General features: G+C 35.5%; 1 protein-coding gene across 1 annotated transcript; it reads right to left on the reverse strand.

Moving 5' to 3' along the window:
- Window positions 1-4073: 4073 nt before the first annotated feature.
- LOC107037166 (protein l(2)37Cc) lies at window positions 4074-10290 on the reverse strand. Its single transcript, XM_015255563.1, has 4 exons — window positions 10164-10290; window positions 7712-7815; window positions 5928-6349; window positions 4074-4895 (listed from the first exon to the last, which is right to left on the reverse strand). Exons 2-4 carry the CDS (start codon window positions 7797-7799, stop codon window positions 4587-4589), a joined length of 819 nt encoding a protein of 272 aa, XP_015111049.1. The 5' UTR covers window positions 7800-7815; window positions 10164-10290; the 3' UTR covers window positions 4074-4586.
- Window positions 10291-11955: the final 1665 nt, after the last annotated feature.

Here is an 11955-nt window from a genome sequence, read left to right on the forward strand (position 1 = left end):
CGAAAAAACTTAGAAAATTTGAGCCGAGGAAATTCTATAGAAAATATCTCAATAGAGTAAGTTGTATAGAAAAATTGAATTCTATTGACTTTTTGAATTCTATTGAACATTTCAATAGAATCGGCCAACAATTAATACAACAGTTCAATAGAAATTCAATAGAATTTTCCAACGAATTCAATAGGTTTTTCTATTAAATTTTTTCGTCCGTGTCCCTCCAAAAATACTAATTTAATTAAATAAATTTCCTGCAAGTGTGATGTCCAAAAATCTATAATCTAGCTTTTTTTAATAAGTTCACAGTTATTCTCAAATACACTTGTTAAATATTTAATTCAACCTCACTAACATGGTACCGAAAAATGGAACGTAAACAAGAAATGTTTCACCATCTCGGCACGTGCACGCTTCATTGCAATAGCACTCTTTGACAATGAAGACACATACCAGGTGATAAACCTCACCTGCGAAATCAAGCGCTGTCAAAATTGCTGAATCGACAGGTCGATCCCCTCAAAGACTAAGAAGTGGAAAAAATCACACCATAATTTATGAATCAGTCTGGAAGCAACCGCGGAGCGTTAATTTGACTTGGTGGAAATTACTTACGGAATCAATCTGTCGCTTCGACCCTCCCATACAATAATTCGCAAAAGTGTGCGCATCTATATTGTGCGTGGTAACCTATCGAATAATAGTAGATAGCTATCAGACGAAAGTGAACAGGAATACTGTATCCTTGAGTCGAAAGTAGTAGTGTTGCTTGCATTTTAAGAGAACTAATGAACAGTTTCGTCGTTACGAGGATGTTATTGTGCGTTACCGCGCTCACTTGAAGGTGGTCGCGCGCGACAGCGCGCATGATTGCCTAGTTACTATAATATCTTCCATGAAATTTCAAAAAATTTCTAACAATGTTTTTCCGTAAATAACCCTTTTATTCAAAAGTTGTCCTCCGACACTGACAACGTCTCCGGACATAACACCAGATCGAATCAGTACTCCTCACTTATAAATTTTCAATTAACCGAGAATTTCCTCACGATATTTAACCCATGAGAAAGGGAAAAATGCGAAGCAGTTGCCCCTGGGGCATTCTCAAACCTCTGAGGAGTTTCTCCCAGCGTTAGAGGACGACGACGTTGGCATATGCTGGCTCGCGTGCATGCCTTAAAGCACAACATCGATGGTAACAGGTGCAGTGTGCACAGTTGAAGGAAAAATATGAAGGATGCGGGATGCGTATGGACGGTAAAGGACAGGAAACAGAGGTAGATGAGTATGAAGAAGTCCCATGGATAGTTCTTCACCGATACACCAGTGAAACGTATCATAATAATAATCCTTCATTGGGAAAACAATTAAGTCTTGTGTTTTCGGTCTACGTGTAACAGCCTATCATTTATAACGTCATCGAGGCGTGTCACTTCTTCTTTTTTGTTGCAGTGACATGTGGCTCCTTTATTTTTAGCCCAGTGCGCTCTGTTCTTGGAGCGCCAATGAATGAAACATCATTTCCCTTTTTTTGAATTTTTCAGCAACAGAAGATCTGGGGATTACGCTTTGTCTCATTGTTGAAATGAGAAGTTTTTGGGGAACGTTGGAACGTTGGAACTTGTTTGGGCTGCGTGCGCAGAAATTTCATTTTTCAGTACTTTTTTCGCTATTATTAATAAACAATGCTCCTAGGTGACAATATTTTGCACTCAAAAAATCATTGATCACATGTTCTAAATGTGTCTAAAGTTTCATGACTTTGGCTGCATTTTTTCCTTGGGTTTTGCACTTTTTTTTGTGATTTCCATAAGATCACCGGTTAAATGACCACTTTTTCAAAAATTCATAATAAATTAACCATGCTCCCCAGCAGTCTGAAACTTTGCACACGCCTTTTCCATTATTTAAACAATACGTAAAAAAATGGCTGCTTTTTTTTTCTAACCCTCCGGGCTCGCCCGATTATCCTTAATAGTTATCAAATATAGAAGGACCGCCAATCAAATGTTTTTCTCCGGTAGAGAAATCATATCGTCTTCTCCATTCAATGCGGTCGGGTGAAGGCACTGGATGCCCTATCGATTCCAATCAATCTCATCTTTCGATATCAAATGAGAGAGAAGATATAGATTCTTTCGTTAGAGATCGACAATAATCATTAACTCTTCAATATTTTTCGAAATAATTCCAGTTATCAGCCTCAATCGTTAATTGGTATTCTCCGATTTGCCGATTATTCTGTCAATCGGTAATCACAACAAAAAATTATGCATTAAATTTTCAATCGACAGTCAGCAGAGTATGATCGATTAATAAAAAAATCAGTAATCGGAATTACTAGGAGATTAATCATCATTTCCATCATGAATGAGAACCACAAATTAATTCGTTGATCGAATAATCATTAATCAGGACGGCCAATTATCTGATTATCGGATCAATCCTCAATCATCACAGAAAACTGATTGATTCTTCAGTCCGTGAATTATCAATAATGTACACTTCCTAATTGTTTTGATAATTGCTTATTTAATTACAAAATTGTTGAATATTAAATGAGTAGCGAAGTGGTAAAAAGAGATGAGTCAATTTGGACTATTGACCAGTTTTAAATCAATATCTCGCAATCAAAGGGAGATAGCAAAATTTTTGTTATAACCTTTTTTGTGAAGCCAATTGAGTCCTACAACAAATGTAATTACGAAAATTTCGCGATCTTTCTTAGATTCGGAAATATTCCTCAAAAACTCAACTGGGAGATAAGTCGACTTATCTCCGTTTACCACTTCACTACTGAAATTAATTGTTAATTTCAACAATTAATTTAAGATTTAACGGGTTTATTAATTTATTATTGATTAGTCATCAAAGGGTATCAAAATCGATCCACTAAATTGATCAATGGATAATTTCAACCATTATTTGATTATCCAGTTAATCGTCCGTTAAAATTAACCATTTTCAACTTAATGATCTATCGGGCAGTTATTGTAATCACTCTGAAAATGAATCATTAGTTTTTTTTACCATTTCTCCATGTTTTAAGGTGTTTAAAATTTTTTGAACACATCTGAACAAAACGTCTATGTGAGTGGGTGTGACGATTTCTTTGGAATAAATTCTGCGATCAAGATGATCGATGACGCAATCGGAATGTCTCCATGTAATTTAGACCTGATTCCATTTTGAAGAGAATCGCTCCCGTAGTTTTTCCAAAATTTTGTGGAGAAAAAATTCAAAATTGCCAAGACAAAGATTTTTTATGAATAAATTATGTAACTGGGATTAACGATATCAGAATATTACTGGAATGAATCGCTCCAGTGGTTTTCCTACGATCAAGTACTAGAATTGATAAGTTCTTACACTGATTGAATTGTTGGATCATTTTGGAGATTCATTGACGATTCATTGAATAATTGAATAATATGCAGCGATAATTATGCGTTGATGAAATAATCAAAAAATTCCTCACGTCAATTACCTAAGAAAAGTTTATTTGGTTTCGATCACAAATTGATTCACGCATCGAAGAACGTTGTCTTGGTATGATTGACCATTTATCGGAATATTGTATAATTATGAATTCAAATTGATGAGTGGGTAAATAATTGCAAATCTGCATAAAAATTACTCGACTAAATAATTGTTTTTTTTCTGAATCCTAATTAGTCACTATCGGGGTTAATCAGAAATTTCCCGGTTCAATTAATTCCTCTTTAATTAATTGAGGAAAAATAAAAAACGATTAACAGTTGATACACTCATCGGTTAATTTTGTATTCTGATCAAAAATTGACTAATTAGCTAATAATGGTTGATGGGTGATGATTCATTTATCAAAAAATGGTTCAGGAGCAATGGTAATTGTCGATGAGAAAAATAATTGGTAATTCTTGGTCCAGTCTATTCATTGCTTAATTAATTGAAAATCATCCTCTCGAATTATGTATTATCCAAGTAATCAAATCATATTAATTATAATTTATAATCATGCCGATCCCTGAATATCCAGCGTTCGAATACTCCTTTCGCCCATTCCTGAAAAGTATTGGTTAATAAATTGAACAGACATATACCTAGGCCAACAATTTTATTTATTCACTGGAAATGCATTCTTCTGTCAATCATGTTCTTATGAATTTCTGTAGTTCAGCACGAGAAGTTTCACCGATGTCTGTTGTTAAATTCTCAACCTTTTTCACTGTTATTTCTCGTATTTTAAGGTGATAACAATGAGTGGCAGTGGTTGAATAAGACTCACGAAGAATCACGAAAATTCCGAATTTATTGACGGAAAATTGGAAAAACCAATAAACTCGAAGAATCAATAGTTTCTATCATTTACTCCACAACAAGACAGACATGAATTAAAAATAAGAAAAAGAATCTTTAATTCTCCCTGTAAACTCTAAAGGGTGCTCTAAATTAACAGATAAGGGAAGTCGTCAACTTCACGCCATTACTACAAAATGCCTCTTTTTTACAATGAATGCAACAATGTATTCCGTTTTTACACCATTTATCCACTTTCTCTGTGTGTAATATTAATATTTCTCTGTCAAATTAGTGAGAACGTCTGGGATGTTTTATTGGGGAACGTTGAGGAGGAGACCAGGGCCAGATGGAAGGTAGGAGACCTGTCGAGAGCGAGCTAGTTGGTAGGCAATGTCCTCAGCAGCTTCGATTCTTCTCAACTCGACTAAACCATCTCCAGCCTCTCCGAGGGCCTTTGCGAGCATACTTGCAGCTGTTGCGTCACCCTCAGCACTGATAATTGCTGCCTTCTTCTGCTGTTCGGCTCTCTCTACCAGGAAACGAGCCTTCTCTGCGTCTTGTTGGGCCACTTGTTTCAACTCAACGGCTTGAGTGAATTCTTTGCCAAATGTCAAGTGAGTCTGGAAGAGATAAATGGTCGTGATGAATGTAAAATAAGAAGAATATGAATCGATTCTTACGGAAATCATCGATTTTCACAGCATTAATGATGATACTAGATTGTATTAGATAATTTCATGATTGTTTTTATAAATAAATTGACGAAATGTGAAGAAAAAAATGTGGAGATGTGAGAGAAATTCGAGAATTTTTTTTTCGTTAAAATCGTTCTCAACATTTCCGGATTAACATCAGGGATTTTAAATAATTTATTAGTTAAACAATAATTTATTGTTTATGGTAATAATTTGATTATTTAAACATTGTGTTCAAGACAGTCTCACATTGATTTTCTGTTTTGAACTGTTCGAAAATATTTTTTCTATCTGGGAAAAATTCATAAGATGATTAGGAAATTGCGAGTATTAAAAATTGAGACTTTTTGTGATAAATAATTAATGAATAATGACGTTTCTCCCTAAGAATCATCCCTTCGGATTATTAATAGATTTATTTATACTCAAAATATTCTCGGAAATCAGTTAAATGAGGTGAAAATTTGGCTTCCGGTAGTTTAAATAATTTCTATTATTTATTTACATGCAGGGAATACCTGAGAAAATGCTAAATATGTAACCAGATAGAATTTAGTTGATGCTAATATATGCAGATGACGCTGCGATAAGCTTCAACTAAACATTTTTTAATTGTTTATGAATCTTGTCGAGGAAAGTTTAAAATAAATGAATGTCCCCTTTTTTATTTCACTCATTCATTTGAGGGAATGGAACACTGTGTGCGAGAGAGAGATTCTTTTCTATCAATTTTTTCACATTTATCAACGGATTTATTATCGATCTCAAAGTGAAATTAACTCATCGTGTTACCTCATCCAACCAATTCGCTTCTGAATTTCATTATTGAAAACTAAAAGCGACATTACGTATTCCATTCAAACAAAACCAATATTATTTCAATAAATGAATACCCTAGAGAATAAAAAGTTGAGATTTACTTAATTAGTGATGGGATACCACTGAATATGTACTCACAATAGAAATATCGTCGAGAATGACACCGAATTGTGCAGCTCTCTCAGTCAAATCCTCGCTGACCTTTTGCGAGACCAGCTCACGCTGTGTGATGAGTTCTCCAGCGTCGAATTGTGCAACAACAGCCTTCAGAACCTCAGTCGTGATGGAGGGTAGGACACGTTCATCGTAGTCAACACCGAGAATGGTGTAAATTCTGGGTAACGACTCTGGCACGGGTCTGAAGAGAATACGTAAGGTGATGTTGACGTTTTGCAGATCTTTGCTGCCAGTTATCACGGGGACATTCCTCGGTTGTGAACGGATGTCGAAAATTATGGGTCTCTGGATCCAGGGGATGAAGAAGTGGGTACCCTCACCCACTACGTTGGGCTTTATTCCTTGGAATCTGTCGAAGATTACTGCTCTGTGACCTCCATCGACTGAAAAATATTTCAAGTAGTATCAATATAACTTAAATCTTCAAGATTAAAATTTGAGATAAATTCAGTAGCGAAGTGGTAAGACGGTACAAGTCAATTCTGACTATTGACCAGTTTTCAATGAATATCTCGGAATCTAAGGGAGATAACAAAATTTTTATTATAACCTTTTTTGTAGGGCCGATTGAGAGCTACAACAAATGTAATTACGAAAATTTCGCTATCTCCCTTAGATTCGGGAATATTACTCAAAAACTCAACTGGGAAATAAGTCGACTTAAACCACTTCGCTACTGAATTCTAAATAGAAGTTAATAAGAACAGAATATTCGGGTCAAGAAGTTTATGCTCAATCGGCAGTCTAATTTCATTGATAATAATTAATTTAAAAGTATTGAAGTAATAGTTTTACACTGAGAGAAAACTAAACAATTTTTTGTTCCTAAATTACAAGATTGTTATCATATCCTCATTATTATGGCATTCAAGGATTCAGTAATTTTGTCAGACTTTTTTTCAACATTGTCATGATATTGCGAATGAATAATTCACAAAATTTGAAAAAATTCCTATTTGAATGATTTATGATGTGGTTAAATATTACTAATTTACACTCCTTGGACAAAAAAATTTAATGACAAAACCTATCGATTTCATTAGAAAATTCTATTGAATTTCTATTGAACTGTTCTATTAGTTTTTGGCTGATTCTATTGACGTGTTCAATAGAAAAAATTCAATAGAAAAAGTTAACAGAAATCGATTTTTCTATATAACTTATTCTTTTCATATATTTTCTATAGAATTTCCTCGGCTCAAATGTTCCAAGTTTTTTCGTTTGATTTTCTTGATGAGAAGAAAAGAGAAATGGAATGAAAAAAACTTGGAAAATTTGAGCCGAGCAAATTCTATAGAAAATATATGAAAAGAATAAGTTATATAGAAAAATCGAATTCTGTTAACTTTTTCTATGGAATTTTTTCTATTGAACATGTCAAGACAATCAGCCAAAAACTAATAGAAAGTTTAATAGAAATTCAATAGAATTTTCTAACGAATTCGATAGGTTTTTCTATTAAATTTTTTCGTGCGTGTCATTATTTATTATTTCTTAAACTTTGTAGTGCAGCTACTTAGAATTGTTTCCAATAGCTGGGGAGTATTATAAACATTATGTATGAAAAACATGGAGACAATCGTTGGAAAAATCTGGTTTCTAGGGATAGATCTTAAGGAGTCTTAGTTGCTGTTTAAAAATCCAACAGCGGGAATTCACAATTATCGAAGTTATGAAATTATACTTAATCATATTTTCTTGTCAATAGAATATTAGATATCATAATCAATACTATCGATATTTACCGTTGTAAAGAGCAGAGTTTACAACACTACCAGTGAGAGCAACTCCCAAACCGATTTGTCCCAATCTGTTGAAGAAATTGGCGGCCATTTTTAGACTGTATTACCTGAAATCATTGAAAAGTCAGTCAATTGTTGGAACTCGATTCTCCATCTCATTTCCCAATCACATCCAATATCTACACTTAATTATACTGACAAATGCTGTTCAAAATAACGATTGCTCGGCAATGGTGACCGATTTCTGTAGCAACGTGATAAACTAGGATAAGTGCAAAAATAGAACTTTTTCAGTTAAAAAATTTAACTACGTTTGAGAGAATTTTCGATTCACGCAACATAACAATTTTCAAAAAAATGGCACTTATCCTAGTTTACCACTTCGCTACAGATTTGCTCAGGAATTGAAAATGACGATGACTGCTAAAATAAAGAACTCATTTCGCCCCTGGGGAAAATGGTTAAAAAAATTCTCGAACCTAAAACTTATCTTCGTAATAACGTTATTACTCTCCACCCCTGATATATTCCAAAAATTTCATGCAGTCAAAAATTTGATTACTATTCTCTAACATTGTAAATCTCTCTTCAATCCTCCAAAGGAACGCTGAACTAAAAAGTTATCTTCATAATTCCGTGAATCCCTCATTTTATCCCCACAAATTTTTTTTTTAAATCCCTGCACTCGAAAGTTCTCGTCGTAATCCCATAAACTCCATCCCTGATCTAGATAGTAAATTCCCTAATGTCTCAAAAAAAATATTCATACACAAAAATCTCCTCCCCTTCGCCCCTGAATATTCCAAAAATTCCATGCAGTCAAGTGATGGATGCTTCCATAACGAATAATTGCTTAAGGATCTGATTACTATTGTGTAACATTAAAAACTTCTCTTTAACCCTTCAAAGGAACGCTCGCTGTTAGTTCAGATCACAGAATTAATTTCATAATTCCATAATCTGAATCCCTCATTTGACCCCCCGTAAAAAATTTAAAAAAAAGTCCCTGCACTGGAAGTTATCCCGACAATTACTTCATCGCAGGTCCTGCCCCCCCCCACCCCTTTATGAATTATTTGGTGAATAACGACAGTTCCGAAAATTCAATCTGCCCAAAAAAAAAATATCAAACCACTCATCCCCACGTATGAAAAAAACTCAATAGAAACCCTATCGAATTAGCGAAAAAATTCGATTACAATTCCATCGAAATTCCATGGGGTTTCTACAGGATTTCTATTGGAATTCTATTGAAATTCCAATATTTCTATAAGAAAAAGTGAATAGATTTCGAATTTCTGTTTGAATGTTTCTCTTGAGATTTTCCTATAAGAATCCTTGCCATCAATTTTTCTCGACTCGGATTCTGTAATGCAAAACAAAACAAAATCCAGCGGAAAAAACTTGGAAAATTTGTGCCCAATAATTCTAATAGAAAAAATCTCAAGCGAAAAATTGGAACAGAAATTCAAAATATGTGGGCATCGACATGAAAAGGGCCCACTTTGTCGGTTTGGAGTTACGTATATTCCGATAATCTCAGTGAGATTCCTCACATTTTGAGCCCAAAATTAGCACGATAGTATGAAAAATGACGTCGGTATAGAAGATCAAAAAATCAGTTTAACATTGGTTTAAATGGAAGGTGTTGAACACAAAAACGTGAATATCTCGCAAAATAAATCCCTGGTGGAAAAAACTCCTTAAATCCTATTGGAAGAAAAAAGGGTAATTGGAAATAATGACGTTATTGCCGTTGACCCATTATTTCCGATTCAGGTTAGTAGCGCAATGCTGACACGTATGGAAAAATCCAATAGGAAAACCTCGCGAATTAGCTAGAAAATTCTATTGGGATTCTGGAGAAGGAAATTCTAAATCTATTGACTTTTCCGTATGAAATATGCAATAGAATCAGCGCAAAAAGCAAGTAGAATTTCTCAATAGAATGCCAATAGAAATCCTATAAAAACCCCATAAAATTCTCATAGAATTCCAATAGAATTTTCTAGCGAATTCGCGAGATTTTCCATTGAATTTCTTCATGCGTGCAAGTGAAACCCCTCTTTCCACTCCCAAAAAAATTTCAAAAAAATTCTCCACCGGAAAATTCAGCTTCAGTAATCGCACCAGCACTCGCCTATATAGTCCCTCGTGCTCGGAAGCTAACCTCACCGAGCCCACGTACCTACACGACACCCCACTGTCATCGACCCCTAGAATTGCATCAGAAATAATCCCACACATTCTCTCCAATAATCCCAGAATTCCCAAAAATCAAAACCCCGTAAATTTTTCCTCTAATAAAAACGGTGTCTCATTCAATACGAAGCATGAAATGATCTAAATGAACCGGTTCAAGGGTCCCCGGAACTCCGAAACCCCGAACCCGCCCAAAGTTCACTGACTGTCGCTCTGATCATCACCAAAACAAAAGCGAAAATCATCGACTCACGTTATTGTTGTTGTTCCAAAGCTCCACTAATTGTTATCCCCCGGATTTTCTTCAATTCTTCACTATGTAAAGCGTGGAAAAATGGTGCAACACACTCGCGATCCTGAAAACCGTGAGGGGAACGATTGTTGCGCCCGCGTCGTTACGTAAAAGACCACGTGGTCTTCCTTGATTATCTGCTGCCAACAAGTAAATTCCTTCCATTTCGGATAAGGATAAGGTGAGCAGGGTTGGACATCTGTCGATAACCACAGTTTCTTACATGACATTGTAGAAAACCCGCAATTTACGTAATAAATGTAAAAAATGTAAAAAACCAGCCGGAGTTACCTTTTATCGTAAACCGTGAAGCTTCGCGAAGATTATACCTCGCGAGGATGATAAAAGTCACGAGGTTCATACCCCGCCAGTATCATACGTCTCGAGGGTCACACCTCGTAAGGGTCATACCGTGTAAGGGATGAATTTTACAAGGGTCAATCTCATTATTTATTGGTCTCTATTGAATTCGTCGCGTCATCATCTTTTGTCTTGACATTAACTTGTTTCATTCAGCATTCTTAAATGACAAAACTAATTCAATCGTCTTTGGTAGCTTTTTTTAACTCTTTAGAACAAAATAGTTGTTTTCAGGTCCAACTGGGCTTTTCCGGGGCTCCAAATAATAATGTGGAGAATCCAATGAAGCTCAGTAAATAATGAGATTGACTTTCTCAATGGAGATGACTTGCGACTTTGGTCTTTTGTAACGTTTGATCCTCGTGAAATTTACTCTTCATGAGGTATGAGGCTCATGTTTTTGAGTTTCTTAAAATGCCGTAAATCGTATCACGTGATGTAATAGTACATTATGTCACCAGGCGATGAAAGTATTTTCAGACGAATGTGGCGTTATAATCCGAGCCGAAGACGAGGATTTTAACCACATGAGTCAGAAAATTGTTTTATCGCCGTGTGATGTACAATATTTTTCATCACGCTGTGACAAAAAGTGAACTTTTCGGCACGCTCCGCGTGCCTAAATAGTTATTTTCATCACAAGGTCCACAAAGTATTTTCTGACGAATGTGATTATAGGCCTCGCCTTCGGCTCGGCCAATAAAGCCACATTCGTCAGAAAATACTTTGTGGACCTTGTGATGAATGCAATTTTTCGTCAGAAGGCGCGTAAACCGCGATCTAACCGAGCGAAGCGAGGTTAGAATCGCGTTTTACCGGGCCTTGTGACGAAAAGTTCAATTTCCGCCACATTGTGATGAAAAATATTGTTCGCAACTCGTGAAAAAATGTTTTTTAGCTCGTGGGATTATATCACTCGCCTTCGGCTCGTGACCTCCCACTCGCCAAAAAACACTTTTTTGCACTCGTTACGAAATATACTATTACGTCTCTGGGCCCGGAAACCGCGATTTAACCAACGGAATCGATGTTAGAATCGCGGTTTTACGGTCCTAGGGACATAAAATAATATTTTATGCCCCAAGTACTGAGATCCGCGTTCTAACCGAACAAAGTGAAGTTAAAATTCGCGGTTTATCTATTCTCAGGACATAATATAATACTATTTTTGATGATATTTATGTGTTCTATACTGCGTCTTCGGTAGCCGAAATAAAATAAAACAATCTAGTAATCCAAAATTGCAAGCTTTTCGACGTAATGTAAAACATGTAAAAAACCCGTCGAGGTAATTTACGTAAATTACGTCGGTAAAAAACCGTGTAATTTACCAACGTAATTTATACCCCCAACCCTGCCCATCCCATTTTCATTTTTATTGATAAATGTTGAA

The sequence above is a fragment of the Diachasma alloeum genome, unplaced genomic scaffold (genome assembly GCF_001412515.2).
Source record: "Diachasma alloeum isolate Michigan unplaced genomic scaffold, Dall2.0 Dall_scaffold_00214, whole genome shotgun sequence".
Lineage (NCBI taxonomy): Eukaryota > Metazoa > Arthropoda > Insecta > Hymenoptera > Braconidae > Diachasma > Diachasma alloeum.

Coding starts and splice junctions, on each gene's coding strand:
- LOC107037166 (XM_015255563.1), bottom strand. CDS start 7,799: ATGGCCGCCAATTTCTTCAACAGATTGGGACAAATCGGTTTGGGAGTT. Junction 6,350..7,711: donor AAACTCTGCTCTTTACAACG/GTAAATATCGAT, acceptor AATATTTTTCAG/TCGATGGAGGTCACAGAGCA. Junction 4,896..5,927: donor TTCTCGACGATATTTCTATT/GTGAGTACATAT, acceptor TATCTCTTCCAG/ACTCACTTGACATTTGGCAA.